This window comes from Echiichthys vipera (assembly GCF_963691815.1).
Source record: "Echiichthys vipera genome assembly, chromosome: 14".
In the NCBI taxonomy this organism is placed as follows: Eukaryota; Metazoa; Chordata; class Actinopteri; order Perciformes; family Trachinidae; genus Echiichthys; species Echiichthys vipera.
The window spans coordinates 401,169-428,559 of NC_139839.1; the positions used below are offsets into that span (position 1 = coordinate 401,169).

Below are 27,391 nucleotides of genomic sequence, written 5' to 3' on the forward strand. Positions count from 1 at the left end.
CCTCAGGCGGAGCTGCCCTCGCCGCACGGTGCCAACGTCTGCAGACAGACAGGAAGTGCGGCCGCCCGCCGTGACCTTTGACCCCACGAGTCTGAGCGTCCAAAGACTTAACTGGACTTTTGTGAGTTCAAAATGGCGACAGAGAAATGTCGCCATTTTTAACTCGTCGTTTACACGTTGTTTACATGTGATGACACGTTGTTTACCTGCTGAGCAGGTCCGTGTCGTCTGTATGTTTTCATGCAGCTGTTTTTTTTACTGTAAAAATAAAACTTTTTAATTAGGTTTCGAACCTGTGACCTTTCTCTGTTTCTGCAGCGTTTCAGGGACGTGAAGACGGAAGTCCGGACTGAGATGGTGTTTTATCCTCTTTATACAGTGTTTTATTATTTTTATACAGTGTTTTATTATTTTTATACAGTGTTTTATCCTCTTTATACAGTGTTTTATTATTTTTATACAGTGTTTTATTATTTTTATACAGTGTTTTATTATTTTTATTCAGTGTTTTATTATTTTTATACAGTGTTTTATCATTTTAGAGTTTATTTTAACTCTCTTATCTTTCCCCATTCATTGTCTATGGTAGCTCTTATCACTACGGCTGTCATATATTTGTGGCCACCACAGGGATTATGGGGGCGCTGTTTCCCTGCAGGAGCTGTTTTGTCCTTTCAGGGGAAACAGCGCCCCCATAATCTCTGTGGTGGCCACAAATATATGACAGCCGTAGTGATAAGAGCTCCCATAGACAATGAATGGGGAAAGATAAGAGAGCGGGAAACGGGGTTTTCGCGCCGTTTATGACGTGTGTTATGACGTAGACCTGAGCTGAGGAACATTATTAAAGTTGTGTTTGTGATTTTCGCTCCGGACTTCCGGATAAACGGTCTTTACGTCACTAAAAACGGTTCAGAAACACCCGGAAATACACGAATAACTTCGCAACTGCGACTTCGTCGTCACGTCGGTTTCCGTAGTGTAGTGGTTATCACGTTCGCCTCACACGCGGAGGCCACCCGCGTATAGGTATAGAGGACTTTCCTTGAAAAAAAGGCCCTGCAAGCAAGTCACAGGTTCGATCCCGGCATTAGTCAACCAATAAATGTGATATATAACCAAGAATATTAAACTACAGCATGCGTTCATATCACAAAACTATCAGATTCAGTCGTTTAAAGCGAAACTAATCACAATTTGTTTGTAGAAAGAATTGTTTAGGATGATAAAACCATAATATTTAAAGAATGGACAATAATGCAACTTTTACATGCTGCTGCTGGTAAAAAAGAAATTGAACTACAGTAGCAGTGATAATAACATTACTTGAACTGAACTGAATAATAATAGCAATGAAAAATAATAGATTAAACACTAGACAGTGATTTACATAAAGAACAGCCTTTAAATAATTACATTAAGATATTCATTTCCAAAATGATGTGAGTATTATTCTAAGGTTTCATTAATATATCGTGTTGATGCATAAGCATACAGCTGAGCACATTAATGGTTATAATATTTAATTCATTTATTTTGTGTCACTATTACTTCACCCATAAAGTAAACACAGTAATAGATTATAATATTAAATAAAAACATTTCTTTATGACTAGTTCTTCCCCTCCCAGGTAAAGACAGTCACAGTGATGCTTTATATGAAATATTTTATTGAAAAACAGCTAAATTCTAAAACACACAAAATCTTAACTGACATGGTTGAAAACGCATGAATAAAACAAATAATAATAAACAGCAGATTAAGAGATCACAGATTAAATACAGCAGATATTTGTGCATTCATAAATATATACAATATAATAATTCACAGAAAACAAAAGCAAACAAATTATTCTAAAAATAACAATAAAGCAAAATGATCTTACAATCTCAAGCAAACAAACAAGAAAAAATTAAATTCACACATTTGAAAAGGAGTAGGAAGAGGTATAATTTCTTTAGTCCCACCCTTTCTCTATAATTAGTGGTATTTTTAAAATAAATTATACATTATAATATATTAATAACCACTTATCTTTGCTTTAGAAAAACATATAAATTAATTTCAGCATCTTCATTTTCATTTATAAAATAAAAAAATCTATGTTTTGGTTATGAACATGTAGCCACGGCCATGTACAGTGTGTGTGTGAGTGTGTGTTTGTGTGTGTGTGTTTGTGTGTATGAGTGTGTGTGTTCGTGTGTGTGTGTGTCTGTGTGTGTGTGTTTGTGTGTGTGTGTGTATGTGATTCTGAAGGTATATCTGGGGTTTGGGGGGTATGCAGTCACTTTCCCTTCTCTGCGACCCATCGGTCCCTCTCAGCCTCATAAAAGTCAGAGAGTTTGAAGTCTGTCCAGGTCATCTCCTTCTCCATGCCCTGTGGTTGGTACAGGGAGAGCACTCTGGTGGGGCAGTAGATGTATTTCCCCGGCACTCCGGGGAAGCTGGCGTGAATGTGGTGGCTGTGTGGGCTCTGCTTCAGCGGCTGGTGACAGAACCTGCACAGACGACCTGTAGGCAGCTGCACCGCTGACTTCCTCTTCGCTCTCTCTTCTACCACTCTCCTCCACTCTGCGCCTCGCTTTCTGGCACCCTCCAGCTCCCGCTCAAAGAAGGGAGACGCTGCAAACTCCTCAAAAGGCATCCGTGGGTTTGTGAGGCCTTCATCTTTATATGTCTTAAAGACCCTCGTGGAGCAGTAAAAGTACTTAACGGCTGTTGCCTGATAGAAGAAATGAACTGAAGAGCCGTCGCAGAGATACCGGGACTTTGGCTGACCGCAGGCTAAACAGTTTCTGGTTGTTATCTTCTTCTTCTGCTGCTGATGTTGCTGTTGTCTTTGGAGGACCTCACTCACAATCTTCTCCACTGTAGCCCGACTCAGTGACTCATCCTGGGGCGCAGCCACAGGTGGAGGGTTAACAGGTGCAGGAGGCAGGGTGATGACAGGCACACTGACCGTTTGACTGCCTGTGGTCAAACTCTGCCACAGCTGCTGTCTTTCAAGAACCTTCTCTGTGCTTGTGTTGATGGAGGAGCTGGTGTTTTTTAGCTTGGCCAGATGTTTTACATATCTTGAGATATGTTGCCATGTGGTTGGATGGAGAAGGCTGTTGGGGTCAGTGCAAGTCCTCTGGACCATGGCAGCATAGTCTGCATCCACCCGCTTCAGAGTGTCTTTCACGCCATGGTGTTTAATTAGAAGCCCGTCGATGGCGGCTCTCATGGCTTCTGGCCACCGGCCGTGATCCAGGACCTGAATAAGACCTCCAGTCTTTATGGGTCCGGTGCGGGTGGCCCTGGGAGACGAGGCAACAGGCAGCGGTGCTACCCCTGGCAGATTTAAACAACAAAGCATATGTTTATCATATTGTTTTTGAGCTGTTCAATATGTCACATTTATTATATTTTCCCTTCATTTTCGCATTTTGCATACATTAGCTTACTAATTCTTACTAATGGACAAAATCTAAATGATTGTCATGAACTCTATTCCGAGCAAACTGTTTTGAACTGTTTTTAAGTGTCACCCACCTCCCCTCCCTGTCTGAGGGAGGGGAGGTGGGTGGTATGAGTTACCTGTATCTGTCAAAGACTGAGTCTCTAGTTTGGCTGTGGCAGGAGCTGGTGTCAACGGCTGCTGAAACATGGGAACTGCTTCTGATTGCTGCATAGACAACAGGACAGGTGCTGCTCCTCCTGGATCCTCACTGTTCTCCTGAAAAACAGCATCAATACAGTGATTCAGTGGGCCAGTCTGCAGGTCAGTCAGTCAGTGACAGTGAGTCATAAACCTAGATTACCTGAGAGTCCGTGCGCACCACAGCGGCAGGGCAGGGATCCTCTGTCTCCATGGCTGCAGCAGCTGAGATGTTGGGCTGTGTCCTGTTCTTGTCCCAGTTTAAGAACACAGGACGACAGCCTGGCTCCACATACTGCAGTCCAAATCTCTCCCCTGTGTCCCTGTTGGTTGTCTGCAGCATTGAGTATTTTGGCCTCCCTGTCACCTTTACTGAGGCTGCATTCATCTCTGAAATCAACAGGGGGTCAAACACAGCTGGCAGCTCCACATCAGGTAGCTTCAGGTCCACCAGCCTCTGGAAGTTCCAGCGCACCACTCCCGTCATTGCCTGAGCCTGGAACAGTTCACAGGACACCCGGTTGCCTGTGACCCAGTGAGCCTGGTGAAGGTGGAAGCCCTCCTGCTGAGACGTGCCTCTCACAGGGATCCAAACAGGTACAGCAGCTCCTGCGCCCTTGGTGTAGTTGAGCTGCAAGGTTCCACCAAACCTGTACAGGGTTCCCTCCCCTACCTCTGGGTCGCTCAGGCAGCCTCTTAGGATGTGGACACGCTGGATCTGCCACACCTTCAACATGGAGGCCTTAAAGAGGAGCACATCATTGGCGTCCTTTGAGAGGTGGAAGTTATGTAAAACATCTTCCACTCTCTGCAGCAGTTCTCTGGGCTGTGGCACCCTGGTCCTACAGTGCTCACGGATGTGCTGCTTGGTGGGATTAGCAGGGGATATGCCACAGAAGTTGTACGCCTCCCGGAGCCTTTTCAGGTCGCTCTGGTCCACAACAAGGAACGCTGCAGAAAGGAACTGGCAGAAAGAGCTGTACACAGGATGGTGCTCTGAGACACACTCCCTTGTAAAGCGGCGCATGCAATGAAACAAGTCCAGCTTGATCGTGATGTTTTTGTTGAACCTGCTTCTGGATGCGCTGCTGTTTTCAAGCTTCCCGGTGGTAGCCTGTGCAATAGTGGCCTCAGAGGTCCTCCAGTGGTCCCACAAAAGGTGCTCCTGAGGCCCGGGTTGCAATATCCTGAAGGCAGCACAGCAGTCTCTAAAACGTAGAAAAGAAATCTCATTACAAACAATGTGTTTTATACAGAGCAGGTCTTATTATATTTACAGGAAGAACAGCTGATGAGGATCCTAAATACACAAACAAGCATTATTATGAAATAATATACTTTTTTATCTATTTGTGTGTTTTTTTTAAATTTGGACTACTAACAAGAGGAGTCAGATTACACTACAATAAACAAAACTATATGAAGAATAAGTCCAAAAATCTAATTCAGTTGAATTGAAAGACAGTGTGTTTACCTGTCCACCCACTGGCAGCTTGCCTTCTCCACTCCTGCTGCAGAGTAGCGCTGGGACAGACCATCATACATCGGATAAAGGGACCGATCACACTCTGACTGCAGCATCACCCAGCTCACAATCATCCAGTTCTCATTCATTATGGCGTAGGAAGACATGGTGCCGGACGACAGCACCACCTTCCTCGCCACTTTGCGGGTGTGATCAGCCCTCAAGGCTTGTCCAAAGGTCCCCTGCAGCAGCAGATTGAGGAGCTGCTCCTGCCGCTGATACTCCCGGATGAGGCAGTCGACCAGGTAGTGTGCAGAAACAGACACTCCGCACCAGCCATCATCATCGGAATATCCTCCAAATGGAGCTGGAGTGTCAGTTCTTCTGAGGAGCCCAGTGATGGTTCGCTGGCCGTAAGCTCCTGCCTCAGCATCCCTTACGTTCTGCACGCTCAGCAGGTAGGCCAGGTGAGCTCTCTCATATTTTAGATGGAGTGCCTCAGTCAGCTGCTTGGACATGTCCTCTGGTGATCTGCTGCTGCGCCGCATCTCATCCATCACAGACTTGCAGATGGCCTTTTTTAAGGTCAGGAATGCCGGCACAATGTTCTGGAAACGCTCTGGAAGCTTCTCCAGCCACTGGGGCTTGTCAGCATGCCAGCACTTCTTGCAAGCCTTACAGGTGAGCCGCGAGGCAAGAATATAATACTGACCACTGGTGCCAATGATGACTCTTGGCCTTCCAACGCCAGAAGAAGCTACCTGAGGGTTGAGACAACCATGAAGACAGGGCAAAATGTAGTTGTTCCTCACCCTCTCCATGATGGCGTGCTCTGGCTTCCAAATAAAAAACGGATGAAGCTGGAAGTACTTTGGTGAAGGCAGCTCAGAGATTGAGTCTATGAGCTCGGGCTGGGGGGGATAACGCCACAGAGACAGCATGTTCATAAGGTGACGTACTGGACGTGACCCCGGCCACAGCCCCAACATCTCCATCTCAGTCTTCATCCAAAGTCTCTGCTGTTGGGAGCAGTTCCAGTGTGCAACGTCCTGATCATAGCCTGGGACAGAGACTGAAGGGACAGGAGGTGCTGGACATGGCAGAGCTGAAAAACATAATCAAACAATACGGTATATACACGGTGCGAAAAAAGGCAAGAGAGCTTTGTATTAATGACCACCGTGTGGCAGAAGTTCATACCTTCACGCAGGACAGTGTCTCCCTGTGCCTCCACAGGAGCAGGGTTCTTTGATGATGAATCTAGGATGGTGAGATAAAACAGGAAATGTGTGTAAGACATACACATTAAAATAACTGTAAGATATTCCTTAATAAAGCATTTACTACCTTCAGGGAGAAATGGAGATGCTGTTATCCCGGGCTCTACAGAAGAACTGTGGGAGACTGGCTTTCCAGGTGCTTTGGAAAAAACAGACACCAGATGTTATCATTACTTAACATGAGTGTTAGACAGTATAACACATTGAAAAACTCGCTTCTGTTCATCAGAATAAAAGGCATATGAATGTGAGACACACATGTAGAGGATACATACTTGGTCTGAACACACTGGGTGGCTGCTCTTCTATCCCCAGCTGTGTGGCGAGGGCGAGCAGCTGAGGAGGGACAGGAAGCGGGGCTCTCTCCGTGGCTGTGGGATTAAAGCGCAAAGGCCACACTGTTTGGTCACAGAGCACGTGCAGTAATAACATCACACAACGTTCAGGGTGGTTTTAAGAAGTGAACACACAATAACCTTTGAGACAAGCGACAGTCACAGAGGGGACGTCGGGGTCAGCAGGTGAGGGAAGAGTCGCAGCAGCTGTGGGCTTCGTCCTGTGTGCTGTCAAACATATTCACTGTCAGTGTCATCACACCGTCAAGTTTGTTTCTGCTTCACAATGTTTCTGTCACTAACTGCTGCAACACACTGAAACTACAGCTGCTGTTGACTGTGAACTGTGATTTATTTCAAACGTAAAAGCACAGAAACATTATCAACAGATACTGTAATAATCACACCAGCTGTCCTTCAAGGATGTGGCATGGTAACCTATAATACATCTTAGATAGATATTTCACATGCCAGATCCTTGAATGACAACCTGAGGAAAAGCATGCAAAAACAGAAAACACTTACCCTCATCGCTGACATGTTATTTCCTTCAGTTAGTAGGAGAGTAGAAGAACACAAGCATCAGAACAGGCCAGAACACGGCAAAAATAACAAACGAGTTGACGGAGATCGGTAGTAGCAGGAGGATTCTGGTGAAACAGAATCCTCCCTCCACAGTGATGGAGAAAAACCTGTTGCTGGAGGCACAGCCGGGGATCTGGAGACTGCTGCTGATGGCCCTGAAAGCACAGGGGACATAAGACTTTTATCATGTACAGTAAGACTTTAGAAAACTCTTTTTATTAAACTAGATCCACCTACTTGGTTTCGTGTCGTATTTAGACGGAGACATCTCTAACATCTCTCTCTCCAGCTCCTCGTCCTCCTCCATCACTAGGGGATTGAACAATAACATTTATGACATGTTAGGTACATTAAATGTTCACATTAAATCAGTATGTGCATGGTTGTGAACTGACCAAGTGTGGTGGATGGAGGCAGCTGATGTGGTGGAGACAGGTGGTGGAGAAGACTCGGCCGTCTGCTGCCTCAGGATATACTGCTGAAGCATGTCCATCCTACTGTTCTTCACACACTTCACCCCCAGAATGAAGCCAGCAAACCCATCTGCCCTGCTCTCCCAGACCTGCCTCCAGGTGTCCTTGGCCCTCTGTCCGAAACCAACCACGTTGTCCCCCTCTGAGGCCACGGGGGGAGCAGGCTTCCTGGTGGACAGATACTCCTTCAGGTCCTCTACTTCCTGGAAGCTTCTGGCATAGTCCAGAAATGACAGCAGGCTGTCTTTGCTGGCTCCCTGAGGATTGAAGGTCCCACGTTGCTCCTCGTCTTCTACCTTTTGCATAAGGTAGATGGTGTAGCCAACGTCGTTCTGCAAAAGCCACCTGAATGACTTCCCCTTGTATTTTCCGAACTGAAGTTGATACTCCCCCATCACCTCCTGTCGGTCCGACACATCCCCACCCCGCTGAAGAACCACAGTGAGGGCGTTGGTCCTCACTAGGTCCTGTCTCTGAGGTGGAGACTTGTCCTGCAGTGAGGGATGAGTCTTCATCCTCATGGCTTCATCAGAGGGGTCCTGACGCAGATGGCCTGATGGGCCCTTTCTGAAGGACACCGTCATCTTTCCTGGAAAGAAGCTGAAGATGTTCTTCTTCATTTTCTCCTGTGCATAGAAAACCACAGTGCATACTATATAGTAATGATTAAAAATGTATGCACACTATTGTAAACATGCACATTTATATATATATATATACACACACACACACACACACACACAGAATTGTATCATCAATCATATAATCATTATTTAGCATTTGTTTTGACTAGGTAACAATAAACAGACAGACAGACAGATGATAACTAATTATGTGTTTCACATACAGTATTATCATTTATGTGTTACAGAGCAGTTCGACCTCCATCTTACATGTAAGCTTTATAACAGACACATACTGTAGTAACGTTATTTACACTGCTCAATCAAAGTGTGCACCTGTACAGTACAGCAGACGGACAGACAGACGCTGCTCATTCAAGTGTACTGTTATTCCCCAGAATCAGAAATATTAACGACAGTAATGAACTCACACAAGGAAAGCACGAAAGCCATTAGTTCCCATACGTTTTAAATAGAAAAGACGATGAAAGAGTGGAGATAACGTTAACAAACAAATGACAATTGATGAATTTAAATAAGGTCAACTAACGGTGACTGTAAATACAGTTACAACCTGTCGATGCTATCACAAAAAAACTGTTAAAAAAACATTTCCCGGTAATTATAACTGAAAAACATTAATTTACTACTATGAAACATGAGCCCCACTTACCTTTGTCGAGTCAAACCGTCACTAACACTTTAGTTTGTGATAAAAGTCCGTGTTTATGCCAAAACTACGTGCACTGATTGTTTTTCTGCTGCTGCTCCGTTTGAAAAAAATCACCCTCCTGACTGTTCCCAAAGGGGGAAACAGCGCCCCCACAATCCCGCTTGTGGCCAAAAATATATGGCAGTCGTAGTGATAAGAACTACCATAGAGAATGAATGGGAAAAGATAAGAGAAATAAGGACTACTATACGCGGTGCCCGCGCGGAAGGTCCCCGGTTCGAGACCGGGCGGAAACATTATTGTTTTTAATTTTCGCGGTGCTTGTACATGTATCGTCCCTTTTAGACAGACACCTTAACCGTAGTTTTGGCACTTTAGAAGAAGTTATTTAAGCCGCTCTTATTTTACCGTTTCTCTGGTCGAGTCTCGGATCAGAACTGAAATTCTCAGAACGTCTTGTTCAGTTTTCTCATCATTGTTTTTCTCGTGTGAACATCGAACAACAGTTTCTCGTTTATTTGAGCCCTTTGTTCAGTGGAGACGAGAACCCTCACTATAACAGACAGGAACGTCAGCCAGACGCAGCTCTGTGGAGGACGCACATCTGTCTGCACCTGAGAGAAGGGAGAGAGAGAGAGAGAGAGAGAGAGAGAGAGAGAGAGAGAGAGAGAGAGAGAGAGAAGAGACGGACATCTGTCTGCACCGGAGAGAGGGAGAGAAGAAGAGAGAGAGAGAGAGAGAGAGACACACTTCCAGTAACTCTATTAATATCTACAGTAATGTGAATATGACTTATTAATACAGCAGAACAGTAGAAACAAGCACAGCTGAGGTAATAGATTATAACAGCAGCAGGAAGCGTCATGCAGGACCACGGCAGCAGGCACCACCACTGTCAGCAGAGACCTGCACACAGGACCACTGCAGCAGGCACCACCACCATCATCAGAGACCTGCACACAGGACCACTGCAACAGGCCCCACAACCACGGCAGCAGGCACCACCACCATCAGCAGAGACCTGCACACAGGACCACGGCAGCAGGCACCACCACCATCAGCAGAGACCTGCACACAGGACCACTGCAACAGGCCCCACCACCACGGCAGCAGGCACCACCACCATCAGCAGAGACCTGCACACAGGACCAGGGCAGCAGGCACCACCACCATCAGCAGAGACCTGCACACAGGACCAGGGCAGCAGGCACCACCACCATCAGCAGAGACCTGCACACAGGACCACTGCAACAGGCACCACCACCATCAGCAGAGACCTACACACAGGACCACAGCAGCAGGCACCACCACCATCAGCAGAGACCTGCACACACAGGACCACGGCAGCAGGCCCCACCACCATCAGCAGAGACCTGCACACAGGACCAGGGCAGCAGGCACCACCACCATCAGCAGAGACCTGCGAGACGACAAAACACAAACAACTCCGGGGAAGAAGCTGAATCAGTAACATGCATTGATGAGACATGAATGATACAGACAGAGAGGAGAGAAGCTCAGAGGATCAGGAAAAGTATTATCCCCCAGCAGACTAGGCCTATAGCAGCATCATTAAGCAGAATAAAGTCTCATCGTAAGCCCTAGCTGTGAGCTTTATCAAAAAGGAAAGTTTTAAGTTTACTCTTAAATGAGGGGACAGTGTCTGCCTCCAGAATAACACTTGGGAGTTTGTTCCACAGGAGAGGAGCTTGGCAGCTGAAGGCTCTGCCTCCACTTTTACTTTTGGAGACTCTAGGAACGACGAGTAGCCCTGCATCCTCAGAGCGCAGAGATCGAGTCGGGTGATACGGTACTATGAGCTCTTTAAGACACGATGGAGCCTGAAGTGGAATTGACTGGAACGGTCCAGCTCTATTTTTTATTTCAAAGCACAGACAGGAAATGGAGTGAGAGAGAAGGGGAGACAGGCAGCAAAGGGCCACAGGTCGGACTCGAACCCGGGGCCTCTTCACAGGGCGCCAGTCTCTTGCATCAGTCTCCTGCACACACTCAGATGTAACTCACACACACACAGACACTCATTTACTGACATGTCTCTCGTTTCTTTGCAAACACTTTAATCATTTCAGAAAGAAGCAAATAACAGTTTTTCCGCTGTTCACTTAAACACAATGATGTGTTTTTATGGTTCTCTTTATGGTACTATTGTTATTTGTTTGTTTATAATGTATTTGTGTGTGTTTTTATTTTTGAACACTTTGTTATGTGTTTTTAAAGGTGCTGTGCAGATAAAGTTATTATTATTGTTATTGTATAAATACTGAGTGTGTTTGGTTCACTTCACGTTCACACTGGAGGGGACGCCACCGCAGCACAGGCGGCTTGTTCTCTTCTGATTCTCCACTTTTCATTTGTCATCGATGAAATATAAAATAAAATACTATTTTAATGTTTGTAAAACAATTTGAAAACATGTTTCCGCCCGGTTTCGAACCGGGGACCTTCCGCGCGGGCACCGCGTATAGTAGTCCTTATTTCTCTTATCTTTTCCCATTCATTCTCTATGGTAGTTCTTATCACTACGACTGCCATATATTTTTGGCCACAAGCGGGATTGTGGGGGCGCTGTTTCCCCCTTTGGGAACAGTCAGGAGGGTGATTTTTTTCAAACGGAGCAGCAGCAGAAAAACAATCAGTGCACGTAGTTTTGGCATAAACACGGACTTTTATCACAAACTAAAGTGTTAGTGACGGTTTGACTCGACAAAGGTAAGTGGGGCTCATGTTTCATAGTAGTAAATTAATGTTTTTCAGTTATAATTACCGGGAAATGTTTTTTTAACAGTTTTTTTGTGATAGCATCGACAGGTTGTAACTGTATTTACAGTCACCGTTAGTTGACCTTATTTAAATTCATCAATTGTCATTTGTTTGTTAACGTTATCTCCACTCTTTCATCGTCTTTTCTATTTAAAACGTATGGGAACTAATGGCTTTCGTGCTTTCCTTGTGTGAGTTCATTACTGTCGTTAATATTTCTGATTCTGGGGAATAACAGTACACTTGAATGAGCAGCGTCTGTCTGTCCGTCTGCTGTACTGTACAGGTGCACACTTTGATTGAGCAGTGTAAATAACGTTACTACAGTATGTGTCTGTTATAAAGCTTACATGTAAGATGGAGGTCGAACTGCTCTGTAACACATAAATGATAATACTGTATGTGAAACACATAATTAGTTATCATCTGTCTGTCTGTCTGTTTATTGTTACCTAGTCAAAACAAATGCTAAATAATGATTATATGATTGATGATACAATTCTGTGTGTGTGTGTGTGTGTGTGTGTATATATATATATATAAATGTGCATGTTTACAATAGTGTGCATACATTTTTAATCATTACTATATAGTATGCACTGTGGTTTTCTATGCACAGGAGAAAATGAAGAAGAACATCTTCAGCTTCTTTCCAGGAAAGATGACGGTGTCCTTCAGAAAGGGCCCATCAGGCCATCTGCGTCAGGACCCCTCTGATGAAGCCATGAGGATGAAGACTCATCCCTCACTGCAGGACAAGTCTCCACCTCAGAGACAGGACCTAGTGAGGACCAACGCCCTCACTGTGGTTCTTCAGCGGGGTGGGGATGTGTCGGACCGACAGGAGGTGATGGGGGAGTATCAACTTCAGTTCGGAAAATACAAGGGGAAGTCATTCAGGTGGCTTTTGCAGAACGACGTTGGCTACACCATCTACCTTATGCAAAAGGTAGAAGACGAGGAGCAACGTGGGACCTTCAATCCTCAGGGAGCCAGCAAAGACAGCCTGCTGTCATTTCTGGACTATGCCAGAAGCTTCCAGGAAGTAGAGGACCTGAAGGAGTATCTGTCCACCAGGAAGCCTGCTCCCCCCGTGGCCTCAGAGGGGGACAACGTGGTTGGTTTCGGACAGAGGGCCAAGGACACCTGGAGGCAGGTCTGGGAGAGCAGGGCAGATGGGTTTGCTGGCTTCATTCTGGGGGTGAAGTGTGTGAAGAACAGTAGGATGGACATGCTTCAGCAGTATATCCTGAGGCAGCAGACGGCCGAGTCTTCTCCACCACCTGTCTCCACCACATCAGCTGCCTCCATCCACCACACTTGGTCAGTTCACAACCATGCACATACTGATTTAATGTGAACATTTAATGTACCTAACATGTCATAAATGTTATTGTTCAATCCCCTAGTGATGGAGGAGGACGAGGAGCTGGAGAGAGAGATGTTAGAGATGTCTCCGTCTAAATACGACACGAAACCAAGTAGGTGGATCTAGTTTAATAAAAAGAGTTTTCTAAAGTCTTACTGTACATGATAAAAGTCTTATGTCCCCTGTGCTTTCAGGGCCATCAGCAGCAGTCTCCAGATCCCCGGCTGTGCCTCCAGCAACAGGTTTTTCTCCATCACTGTGGAGGGAGGATTCTGTTTCACCAGAATCCTCCTGCTACTACCGATCTCCGTCAACTCGTTTGTTATTTTTGCCGTGTTCTGGCCTGTTCTGATGCTTGTGTTCTTCTACTCTCCTACTAACTGAAGGAAATAACATGTCAGCGATGAGGGTAAGTGTTTTCTGTTTTTGCATGCTTTTCCTCAGGTTGTCATTCAAGGATCTGGCATGTGAAATATCTATCTAAGATGTATTATAGGTTACCATGCCACATCCTTGAAGGACAGCTGGTGTGATTATTACAGTATCTGTTGATAATGTTTCTGTGCTTTTACGTTTGAAATAAATCACAGTTCACAGTCAACAGCAGCTGTAGTTTCAGTGTGTTGCAGCAGTTAGTGACAGAAACATTGTGAAGCAGAAACAAACTTGACGGTGTGATGACACTGACAGTGAATATGTTTGACAGCACACAGGACGAAGCCCACAGCTGCTGCGACTCTTCCCTCACCTGCTGACCCCGACGTCCCCTCTGTGACTGTCGCTTGTCTCAAAGGTTATTGTGTGTTCACTTCTTAAAACCACCCTGAACGTTGTGTGATGTTATTACTGCACGTGCTCTGTGACCAAACAGTGTGGCCTTTGCGCTTTAATCCCACAGCCACGGAGAGAGCCCCGCTTCCTGTCCCTCCTCAGCTGCTCGCCCTCGCCACACAGCTGGGGATAGAAGAGCAGCCACCCAGTGTGTTCAGACCAAGTATGTATCCTCTACATGTGTGTCTCACATTCATATGCCTTTTATTCTGATGAACAGAAGCGAGTTTTTCAATGTGTTATACTGTCTAACACTCATGTTAAGTAATGATAACATCTGGTGTCTGTTTTTTCCAAAGCACCTGGAAAGCCAGTCTCCCACAGTTCTTCTGTAGAGCCCGGGATAACAGCATCTCCATTTCTCCCTGAAGGTAGTAAATGCTTTATTAAGGAATATCTTACAGTTATTTTAATGTGTATGTCTTACACACATTTCCTGTTTTATCTCACCATCCTAGATTCATCATCAAAGAACCCTGCTCCTGTGGAGGCACAGGGAGACACTGTCCTGCGTGAAGGTATGAACTTCTGCCACACGGTGGTCATTAATACAAAGCTCTCTTGCCTTTTTTCGCACCGTGTATATACCGTATTGTTTGATTATGTTTTTCAGCTCTGCCATGTCCAGCACCTCCTGTCCCTTCAGTCTCTGTCCCAGGCTATGATCAGGACGTTGCACACTGGAACTGCTCCCAACAGCAGAGACTTTGGATGAAGACTGAGATGGAGATGTTGGGGCTGTGGCCGGGGTCACGTCCAGTACGTCACCTTATGAACATGCTGTCTCTGTGGCGTTATCCCCCCCAGCCCGAGCTCATAGACTCAATCTCTGAGCTGCCTTCACCAAAGTACTTCCAGCTTCATCCGTTTTTTATTTGGAAGCCAGAGCACGCCATCATGGAGAGGGTGAGGAACAACTACATTTTGCCCTGTCTTCATGGTTGTCTCAACCCTCAGGTAGCTTCTTCTGGCGTTGGAAGGCCAAGAGTCATCATTGGCACCAGTGGTCAGTATTATATTCTTGCCTCGCGGCTCACCTGTAAGGCTTGCAAGAAGTGCTGGCATGCTGACAAGCCCCAGTGGCTGGAGAAGCTTCCAGAGCGTTTCCAGAACATTGTGCCGGCATTCCTGACCTTAAAAAAGGCCATCTGCAAGTCTGTGATGGATGAGATGCGGCGCAGCAGCAGATCACCAGAGGACATGTCCAAGCAGCTGACTGAGGCACTCCATCTAAAATATGAGAGAGCTCACCTGGCCTACCTGCTGAGCGTGCAGAACGTAAGGGATGCTGAGGCAGGAGCTTACGGCCAGCGAACCATCACTGGGCTCCTCAGAAGAACTGACACTCCAGCTCCATTTGGAGGATATTCCGATGATGATGGCTGGTGCGGAGTGTCTGTTTCTGCACACTACCTGGTCGACTGCCTCATCCGGGAGTATCAGCGGCAGGAGCAGCTCCTCAATCTGCTGCTGCAGGGGACCTTTGGACAAGCCTTGAGGGCTGATCACACCCGCAAAGTGGCGAGGAAGGTGGTGCTGTCGTCCGGCACCATGTCTTCCTACGCCATAATGAATGAGAACTGGATGATTGTGAGCTGGGTGATGCTGCAGTCAGAGTGTGATCGGTCCCTTTATCCGATGTATGATGGTCTGTCCCAGCGCTACTCTGCAGCAGGAGTGGAGAAGGCAAGCTGCCAGTGGGTGGACAGGTAAACACACTGTCTTTCAATTCAACTGAATTAGATTTTTGGACTTATTCTTCATATAGTTTTGTTTATTGTAGTGTAATCTGACTCCTCTTGTTAGTAGTCCAAATTTAAAAAAAACACACAAATAGATAAAAAAGTATATTATTTCATAATAATGCTTGTTTGTGTATTTAGGATCCTCATCAGCTGTTCTTCCTGTAAATATAATAAGACCTGCTCTGTATAAAACACATTGTTTGTAATGAGATTTCTTTTCTACGTTTTAGAGACTGCTGTGCTGCCTTCAGGATATTGCAACCCGGGCCTCAGGAGCACCTTTTGTGGGACCACTGGAGGACCTCTGAGGCCACTATTGCACAGGCTACCACCGGGAAGCTTGAAAACAGCAGCGCATCCAGAAGCAGGTTCAACAAAAACATCACGATCAAGCTGGACTTGTTTCATTGCATGCGCCGCTTTACAAGGGAGTGTGTCTCAGAGCACCATCCTGTGTACAGCTCTTTCTGCCAGTTCCTTTCTGCAGCGTTCCTTGTTGTGGACCAGAGCGACCTGAAAAGGCTCCGGGAGGCGTACAACTTCTGTGGCATATCCCCTGCTAATCCCACCAAGCAGCACATCCGTGAGCACTGTAGGACCAGGGTGCCACAGCCCAGAGAACTGCTGCAGAGAGTGGAAGATGTTTTACATAACTTCCACCTCTCAAAGGACGCCAATGATGTGCTCCTCTTTAAGGCCTCCATGTTGAAGGTGTGGCAGATCCAGCGTGTCCACATCCTAAGAGGCTGCCTGAGCGACCCAGAGGTAGGGGAGGGAACCCTGTACAGGTTTGGTGGAACCTTGCAGCTCAACTACACCAAGGGCGCAGGAGCTGCTGTACCTGTTTGGATCCCTGTGAGAGGCACGTCTCAGCAGGAGGGCTTCCACCTTCACCAGGCTCACTGGGTCACAGGCAACCGGGTGTCCTGTGAACTGTTCCAGGCTCAGGCAATGACGGGAGTGGTGCGCTGGAACTTCCAGAGGCTGGTGGACCTGAAGCTACCTGATGTGGAGCTGCCAGCTGTGTTTGACCCCCTGTTGATTTCAGAGATGAATGCAGCCTCAGTAAAGGTGACAGGGAGGCCAAAATACTCAATGCTGCAGACAACCAACAGGGACACAGGGGAGAGATTTGGACTGCAGTATGTGGAGCCAGGCTGTCGTCCTGTGTTCTTAAACTGGGACAAGAACAGGACACAGCCCAACATCTCAGCTGCTGCAGCCATGGAGACAGAGGATCCCTGCCCTGCCGCTGTGGTGCGCACGGACTCTCAGGTAATCTAGGTTTATGACTCACTGTCACTGACTGACTGACCTGCAGACTGGCCCACTGAATCACTGTATTGATGCTGTTTTTCAGGAGAACAGTGAGGATCCAGGAGGAGCAGCACCTGTCCTGTTGTCTATGCAGCAATCAGAAGCAGTTCCCATGTTTCAGCAGCCGTTGACACCAGCTCCTGCCACAGCCAAACTAGAGACTCAGTCTTTGACAGATACAGGTAACTCATACCACCCACCTCCCCTCCCTCAGACAGGGAGGGGAGGTGGGTGACACTTAAAAACAGTTCAAAACAGTTTGCTCGGAATAGAGTTCATGACAATCATTTAGATTTTGTCCATTAGTAAGAATTAGTAAGCTAATGTATGCAAAATGCGAAAATGAAGGGAAAATATAATAAATGTGACATATTGAACAGCTCAAAAACAATATGATAAACATATGCTTTGTTGTTTAAATCTGCCAGGGGTAGCACCGCTGCCTGTTGCCTCGTCTCCCAGGGCCACCCGCACCGGACCCATAAAGACTGGAGGTCTTATTCAGGTCCTGGATCACGGCCGGTGGCCAGAAGCCATGAGAGCCGCCATCGACGGGCTTCTAATTAAACACCATGGCGTGAAAGACACTCTGAAGCGGGTGGATGCAGACTATGCTGCCATGGTCCAGAGGACTTGCACTGACCCCAACAGCCTTCTCCATCCAACCACATGGCAACATATCTCAAGATATGTAAAACATCTGGCCAAGCTAAAAAACACCAGCTCCTCCATCAACACAAGCACAGAGAAGGTTCTTGAAAGACAGCAGCTGTGGCAGAGTTTGACCACAGGCAGTCAAACGGTCAGTGTGCCTGTCATCACCCTGCCTCCTGCACCTGTTAACCCTCCACCTGTGGCTGCGCCCCAGGATGAGTCACTGAGTCGGGCTACAGTGGAGAAGATTGTGAGTGAGGTCCTCCAAAGACAACAGCAACATCAGCAGCAGAAGAAGAAGATAACAACCAGAAACTGTTTAGCCTGCGGTCAGCCAAAGTCCCGGTATCTCTGCGACGGCTCTTCAGTTCATTTCTTCTATCAGGCAACAGCCGTTAAGTACTTTTACTGCTCCACGAGGGTCTTTAAGACATATAAAGATGAAGGCCTCACAAACCCACGGATGCCTTTTGAGGAGTTTGCAGCGTCTCCCTTCTTTGAGCGGGAGCTGGAGGGTGCCAGAAAGCGAGGCGCAGAGTGGAGGAGAGTGGTAGAAGAGAGAGCGAAGAGGAAGTCAGCGGTGCAGCTGCCTACAGGTCGTCTGTGCAGGTTCTGTCACCAGCCGCTGAAGCAGAGCCCACACAGCCACCACATTCACGCCAGCTTCCCCGGAGTGCCGGGGAAATACATCTACTGCCCCACCAGAGTGCTCTCCCTGTACCAACCACAGGGCATGGAGAAGGAGATGACCTGGACAGACTTCAAACTCTCTGACTTTTATGAGGCTGAGAGGGACCGATGGGTCGCAGAGAAGGGAAAGTGACTGCATACCCCCCAAACCCCAGATATACCTTCAGAATCACATACACACACACACACAAACACACACACACAGACACACACACACACGAACACACACACTCATACACACAAACACACACACACAAACACACACTCACACACACACTGTACATGGCCGTGGCTACATGTTCATAACCAAAACATAGATTTTTTTATTTTATAAATGAAAATGAAGATGCTGAAATTAATTTATATGTTTTTCTAAAGCAAAGATAAGTGGTTATTAATATATTATAATGTATAATTTATTTTAAAAATACCACTAATTATAGAGAAAGGGTGGGACTAAAGAAATTATACCTCTTCCTACTCCTTTTCAAATGTGTGAATTTAATTTTTTCTTGTTTGTTTGCTTGAGATTGTAAGATCATTTTGCTTTATTGTTATTTTTAGAATAATTTGTTTGCTTTTGTTTTCTGTGAATTATTATATTGTATATATTTATGAATGCACAAATATCTGCTGTATTTAATCTGTGATCTCTTAATCTGCTGTTTATTATTATTTGTTTTATTCATGCGTTTTCAACCATGTCAGTTAAGATTTTGTGTGTTTTAGAATTTAGCTGTTTTTCAATAAAATATTTCATATAAAGCATCACTGTGACTGTCTTTACCTGGGAGGGGAAGAACTAGTCATAAAGAAATGTTTTTATTTAATATTATAATCTATTACTGTGTTTACTTTATGGGTGAAGTAATAGTGACACAAAATAAATGAATTAAATATTATAACCATTAATGTGCTCAGCTGTATGCTTATGCATCAACACGATATATTAATGAAACCTTAGAATAATACTCACATCATTTTGGAAATGAATATCTTAATGTAATTATTTAAAGGCTGTTCTTTATGTAAATCACTGTCTAGTGTTTAATCTATTATTTTTCATTGCTATTATTATTCAGTTCAGTTCAAGTAATGTTATTATCACTGCTACTGTAGTTCAATTTCTTTTTTACCAGCAGCAGCATGTAAAAGTTGCATTATTGTCCATTCTTTAAATATTATGGTTTTATCATCCTAAACAATTCTTTCTACAAACAAATTGTGATTAGTTTCGCTTTAAACGACTGAATCTGATAGTTTTGTGATATGAACGCATGCTGTAGTTTAATATTCTTGGTTATATATCACATTTATTGGTTGACTAATGCCGGGATCGAACCTGTGACTTGCTTGCAGGGCCTTTTTTTCAAGGAAAGTCCTCTATACCTATACGCGGGTGGCCTCCGCGTGTTAGGCGAACGTGATAACCACTACACTACGGAAACCCTGTGAGCGACACGTTTTCCATGTGTGCTTTTTATAGAGACCACAGGGTAACGGACAGATATCTGGATAAAAGGGCAGTTTATATGTATTTATATATATATTTAATAAACATGGGTCATGCTGTCATCATTTCACTCTACTTTACACTGATTGGATGGTTTTTAAAGTTATTTTAGAGGTTTTTTTCATCGTTTCCCGCTCTCTTATCTTTCCCCATTCATTGTCTATGGTAGTTCTTATCACTACGGCTGTCATATATTTGTGGCCACCACAGGGATTATGGGGGCGCTGTTTCCCCTGAAAGGACAAAACAGCTCCTGCAGGGAAACAGCGCCCCCATAATCCCTGTGGTGGCCACAAATATATGACAGCCGTAGTGATAAGAGCTCCCATAGAGAATGAATGGGGAAAGATAAGAGAGTTAAAATGAGCTCTAAAATAATAAAACACTGTATAAAAGTGATGAAACACCATCTAAATTAATCAAATACCATATAAAATAATTAAACACAGGATTGTTTAACATTTCCATACAGTTTTTAATCATTTTAGAGCTCATTTTAACTCTCTTATCTTTCCCCATTCATTGTCTATGGGAGCTCTTATCACTACGGCTGTCATATATTTGTGGCCACCACAGGGATTATGGGGGCGCTGTTTCCCTGTTTCTCTGAGTTTTCTCTGTAAAATTAATTTATTGTTTTATCCATAAACACACTTTTTATTTATATGATCAATAAAAACAAACACAACAAACAAAGCATCTAAATGTGTGTGTGTGTGTGTGGCTCTACTGTGAGTGTTTATGTTTTATCTAAACAGGAAGTGCTTCTAAAACAATTCATACAAAATAAAACATGATTTTATCGTCTCCACAGAATAAAACACGTTAAAAGCTTCATCTGTAACTTTCTCACATGAAAAATAAATAAAAACAACTGGACCACTGTTTTTTTGTGACCTTTTTAATGGAAACCCATCGCTAGGCAACAGCCTGGGTCCTTGTTAACTTCCTGTCAGCTGATTCACTGCAGCAGGAAATAAACAAGGACACATTTAGAAGGTTTATGTTTTAATCTTTGAAAAGACACATCCTTTATTATTGTTATTATTAATATTCAGACCCCGCTGATGACGTTTGTATCACGTGAAAACTGTTATTTTGTCCTGAAAGCGGAATTTCCGGTGCGTCCCTGAACGCGTCTGTTAACTCCTCACGCGCCGCAGCTGCTGCACGAGGACACGCTGCTGCGACACGCGGGAAACGGCTGTGTCTCAAACGCGTCATCGTGCAGGACACCAGCGGCCTCTGGAGGGGCCGCGGGCCGCCGTCTGAGCCCCGGGGTCCGGTAAGAGCTCCCGTTAACCTCCGTGACACCGGGCAGCACCGGGCGGCGGCGGCACGAGCGCCCCCGGGGTTTCACACTTTGTTGTTTTAAGAGAAGTTCGCACGCAGCGGCCATTTTGGTGCGTTCAGGTCCCGTCGGTAAAAACGAGACTTTCAGCAGCAAAGTGAGTTTTATGAAAGTTTCATGAATTTAGTGCAGAACTAAAAACGAAACAAATAAATGTAAGAATAATTAAATAATAATGATAAGTTTGTTTATGTTGCTTAATATTAATTTAAATTCCTTTTTTATAACCTCACAAAGATGCAAAATGACTAAAAATAGATGCAAAACCACCACAAAAAGATGCAAAATGACTAAAAATAGATGCAAAACCAGCACAAAAAGATGCAAAATGACTAAAAATAGATGCAAAACCACCACAAAAAGATGCAAAATGACTAAAAATAGATGCAAAACCAGCACAAAAAGATGCAAAATGACTAAAAATAGATGCAAAACCAGCACAAAAAGATGCAAAATGACTAAAAATAGATGCAAAACCACCACAAAAAGATGCAAAATGACTAAAAATAGATGCAAAACCAACACAAAAAGATGCAAAATGACTAAAAATAGATGCAAAACCAGCACAAAAAGATGCAAAATGACTAAAAATAGATGCAAAACCACCACAAAAAGATGCAAAATGACTAAAAATAGATGCAAAACCAGCACAAAAAGATGCAAAATGACTAAAAATAGATGCAAAACCACCACAAAAAGATGCAAAATGACTAAAAATAGATGCAAAACCACCACAAAAAGATGCAAAATGAATAAAAATAGATGCAAAACCAGCACAAAAAGATGCAAAATGACTAAAAATAGATGCAAAACCAGCACAAAAAGATGCAAAATGACTAAAAATAGATGCAAAACCACCACAAAAAGATGCAAAATGACTTAAAATAGAAGCAAAACCAGCACAAAAAGATGCAAAATGACTAAAAATAGATGCAAAACCAGCACAAAAAGATGCAAAATGACAAAAAATAGATGCAAAACCACCACAAAAAGATGCAAAATGACTAAAAATAGATGCAAAACCACCACAAAAAGATGCAAAATGACTAAAAATAGATGCAAAACCACCACAAAAAGATGCAAAATGAATAAAAATAGATGCAAAACCAGCACAAAAAGATGCAAAATGAATAAAAATAGATGCAAAACCAGCACAAAAACATGCAAAATGACTAAAAATAGATGTAAAACCACCACAAAAAGATGCAAAGTGACTGATACTCTGACTTGTTGTGTCTTAGTCACAGACGGGGACGTGACGCAGTGAGGGCAGATCACGTCTGAAGCGGCTCCAGAGTCTCCTGTCGACATCAACGATTCGTTCTGAGGACGTCTGTCTGCTCCGGGGTTCGGACGTCAACATGGATGCCATTGACGACGTCATCTGGCAGTGCCGCATCCCCCACGGCGTCAGGCATCAGAGGAGCGCGGCCCCTTTCCCGGCGTCGGTGAAAATCGGTTTGGATTTCAACGCGGCGCTGGAGAGGAAGGAAAAGTTGGATCTGTCTCTGCTGACCAACGCCGTGATGCTGGAGCTTTGCAACTTCGCCACATCGGTGACAAAGTCGGAGTCGTACTTCATGTTCGACCTGCTGGAGTTCAACTTCGACCTCGGCGTGGGCGCGGACGATGACCGGCTCTGCTACGAGTGCGCAAAACGCTTTCACAGCAAGACCAAGGCGGTGAAGGAGCAACTCAGGAAAAAACCTGGAATACGGGAGGAGACGTTTCCGCTGCAGGAACTGAGCGCTCAGGCGGCGTCCGCTGCCGAGCACGCGGGAGGTTTGTACAGTAGAAGGAACGCAGACGTGGATTGTTCGATCCTCACCAAGAGGAGCCCGTTTGCAGAAGGAGAACGCACAAACATCGACGAGGGTTCGTTCGTGGTGAAGAGAGAAGGACGACTGAAACGAGTGACGTACCCGCTCTGCAGAGACCTCGGCGTGACGCTGCTGGCCCGACCGGGCGACGCCCCCAGAGAGAAACTGGACCGGGGTCTGGTGACCAACGGCGTGATGTTGGAGCTGCTGGACTTCGCCAGAGTTCTCTGTGGCACGCACACGGGCATCGTCCACGACCTCGTCAGGCAGAACTTTGGGGAAGAGTTTGATAAACTTCTGTTCCGTCTGGAACTGAACAAGGTGATGGAGAAGAAGCGCGTGCTCTCGGGCGAGAACAGGAGCGCGCTCCTGGAGGAGGTGTTTCAAATCCACATCGAGAACCCGGAGCAGCCGCGGCGAAAGAGAAAGAACCCCGACGCAGATCACCAAGAACAGGAAGGACTCACGGTGGCGAGCAAGAGGCCGGAGACGCTGAGCTCCAGGGACGACGACCCAGAGGACGTTTGTCAGGATCTGTCCTACATGTGTCCCGTGGAGTTTGAGACGGACATGCAGTCGGAGTCAGAGTCCGGACCGAAGGAGGAGGAGGAGGAGGATGTGTCTCACACGGACGTCCTCGACCACCCTTCGCTCCACGCTCGTCCCCAGAACGCGCCTCTGGACTCGGCCTCGTGTCTGTTTTCAGAAGACAAACACAAGGACATGAGTGTGAAGACGCACAAACAGAAGCTGTGGACGAGACGCGCGGCTCGCTCCAAACAGATCCTCACGTCCAGCAAAGTGAACGACATGTTCGTCCGCTGCAGGGAGGCGGGTCTGGACTTTAACGTGGGCTCGGGCTACAAACAGAACCTGGACCTGCAGCTGTTCACCAACCACGTCATGTCGGAGGTCGTCAAGTTTGCGACTGCGATGACGAAGAGCCTGCAGCGCTTCCTCATGGACGTCATGCACAACAACTTCCACGTCGTCCTCCAGGATGAAGTGCGTGAGCGCAATTTGCTGTTTTACATGATGACGAAGGAGAAGATCGTTCAGAACCACCCCGACGTCGGGGACACGGCGTTCCTCAGCCGGCCGTTCCACTTCCCCGAAGTTTACAACGCGGTCGACGTGACCGGCGATGTTCAAGCTGCGAAGGAGCCGCAGACAAACGGGGATTCGCCGGCCCCCGCTGCGAGCCAGCAGGTCGATACGGAGCTGCATCCGTTCTGTGCAAAGCTGGGCCTCAACCTCTGGTCCACGGGACGTCCGGCGAACCAGAAGCTGGATTTGTCGGCCCTGACCAACGGCGCCACGCTCGAGATATTCCACCTCGTCAGAGAGCTGTGTGGATCCGTCTGCGAGCTCGTCAACGACATCCTGGAGCACAACTTTGATCTGGAGCTGCAGAGCGGAGCGACGGACGCCTCGCGCGTGATCCAGAAGTGGTACGCCACCCAGAGAAGCGTGATGAGAGGGTACGCCAAGTCTCCAAGGGTCATTTGGTGGTTAAACGAGGTCGTCCCAGTGAACAGCGGCGCACCGCTCAGCCCTCCACCGGCAGAAGCGATCGCCCGGCCCGAGGACCCGGACTCTGAGGACGTGAAACCAGAGCTGGAGGCTTTGGCAGGAGATGAGGAGCCGCAGGAGGAGAAGGTGCACAGCTATCGAGTCTGCAGAGAAATGGGTTTGTGTCTCAGCGTCGTCTCTAAACCAGAACGCAAAGAGAAGCTGGAGCTGCGACTCCTGACCAGGAGGGCCCTCTTTGAGATTCACCAGTACGTGACACGAAACTGCAACCGCTACGTCCCGGCTCTGTACGAGATCCTGTCGCACAACTTCGACCTGAGCTCCCAGAACCACCGGCGGGTGGAGTTCGCCTGGGCCGTGGCCTCGCAGGTCATCGCCATCGCCAGGAAAAAGGGCCGAACGGGAGATTACCTGAACACGGCGGTGGAGCTGCCCGTCGAGTCCTCGCAGGTCAGCTGCAAAGAGGAGCCGGAGGACGTCTGCGAGGAGCTGGACCCCGACGAGGACGACGTCACGTTTGTCCGAGAACTGAAGCCCGTCGACATCGAGGTGATCGTCGACTAGAGACGACGCTCAGACTCATCATCATCATCATTATTATTGTTATTATTATTATTATTATACACTCACAGAACATTTGAGCCGCAATGGTTAAATAAATCTTCTGTTCCTCTGAAGGTCAAAGGTCGTTCCTGTCAAACAGCTGAAGGTCAAAGGTCGTTCCTGTCAAACAGCTGAAGGTCAAAGGTCGTTCCTGTCAAACAGCTGAAGGTCAAAGGTCGTTCCTGTCAAACAGCTGAAGGTCGTTTTATTCTGAAATTAAAGTTGAATCTTCATAAAGTGTGTTTGAGTCATTTCAGCTTCAGAAACACAAAAGATTGTTGTTGATGTTTCCAAATGTTTGTCCGAACATTTCAACTGTTAAAGGATTCAATCTGAGTTTAAATGATTGAATTCAAATAATAAAAATGATTAAATGAGACTAAGTGTATGAAAAACTGAACCGGCCAAAATCCATAAAGAAATCAATGAATGTTAAAATGTTTTTTTAATAAATTGGTATTTTTGTTTAAATGAGCTTTAGTTTATTCATTGACCTTTTGTATTAATCCACCTGTTTATTTACATTTTCTGTTTAATTTGATCTTTTCATTATGTTCAAGATTCATGTTGAACTTTGTGTATTTCTGTGTTTTCTTACATTTTTTAGGTCAACAAATAAAAAAAGCAAGAAATTAAAACAGAAATGATTAAATTATTATTATTAAAAGGATTTATTCCCACATTTAGTTTTAGTAATATTATAATATAATATAATTTTATTTATAATATAATATTTAACAGGAAGTCCGGAGCGGCTCAATGAGAAGCTGCTCTGTTATGAAACCTGCCCCTATTGGACACTCAGAGAACTGAGGCAGACGGAGCTTCCTGATTGGACCACACAGGACGCTGGGGGCGGGGCTTGGTTTCCTGATTGGATGAAACAGGACGCTGGGGGCGGGGCTTGGACTGGACTCTGCTCTGCTGCTGTCGGTCTCCTGTCTGAGACAAAATGGCGTCTGCCCACTTCACGCGAGACTTGACTCAGGTTCACGGGTGATTAAGTCACGAACAGAGAACTACTGGTGTCCGAAATCTCGTTCGGTCATTCCCGATAAAGTGCGCTATTAAATAAAGACTTTATAGGGAACAGGGAGGGAGTGAGGGAACGAACACGCTCCTGTGTCGCTGAGACGGTTCCGGTAAACCGGCACAGCTCCCTGTTCGTGACTACAGCACCCGTGAACCTGAGTCAAGTCTCGCGTGAAGTGGGCAGACGCCATTTTGTCTCAGACGGGAGAGCGACAGCGGCAGAGCAGAGAGTCCGCAGCAAAAACGGGGTGAACAGGAACCCCGGGGCGGCGGATAACCGCGGGGAAGGGCCGGTAATCACGGGAGAACCCGGGTTCAACAGGGTAATCACGGGAGAACCCGGGTTCAACAGGGTAATCACGGGAGAACCCGGGTTCAACCGGGTCAGCCGCGAGAGAGGAACTGAATGCGCCTCCGGTGAGTTAGCACACGGTTAGCCTGCTGCTCCTGAGCCGCTCACACGGAACAAAGCGCATTTATTGTCCCGTTAATTTGGTTTAATGTGTTTAATTTCGCTTAAAACAAAACACGAGCTGCTTTTTAATGTTCTTTTAACGCGTGTGAACTTTCTACCGTAGTTTATTGTTTAAAAAAAGATCGCTAATTAATGCTAACAGCAATCGCGATATGCTAATCGCTAGCTCGAGATGCTAATTAGCCCGTTGCTGATGCTAAAGCTAAGTGACTGGTGTTCTGTGCTGCATTCAGGGAGTGGGATATCTCAGTTTTCATGAGGAAATTACAATTTATCTATAAAAACCTGTAATTCACTTGATGTTTAACAGTTATATTATAAAAAGGTGGACTTAAATAGTTTATAACTGATATCAGATGAATATAGGATTAAATGATGTCTGTCAAAAATACTATTGTAATTAATTTAGGAATAAATTCCCACATTTAGTTTTGATATTTTATAGCATTGCATATTCATTTATCAACAGTTTTATTAATTTTAAATTTTGATTTCTTTATTTTCTTTATATTTTAGGATTTGAATGAATTATTTATATACATTTTTTATTTGTTTTAACTTTTAATTACGTTTATTTAGTGTGATTTTTATTTCTTCACTCC

At 45.5% G+C, this 27,391-nt stretch overlaps 1 protein-coding gene across 1 annotated transcript; it reads left to right on the forward strand.

The window, feature by feature from the left end:
• The first annotated feature begins 21,130 nt into the window (after positions 1-21,130).
• On the forward strand, positions 21,131-25,690 carry LOC310956761 (uncharacterized protein). The gene is made up of 3 exons (XM_083927127.1): positions 21,131-21,260; positions 22,568-25,228; positions 25,358-25,690. The coding sequence occupies exons 2-3, from the start codon at positions 22,688-22,690 to the stop codon at positions 25,415-25,417; spliced, it is 2,601 nt and encodes an 866-aa protein (XP_083783253.1). The 5' UTR covers positions 21,131-21,260; positions 22,568-22,687; the 3' UTR covers positions 25,418-25,690.
• The last annotated feature ends 1,701 nt before the right edge of the window (positions 25,691-27,391 follow it).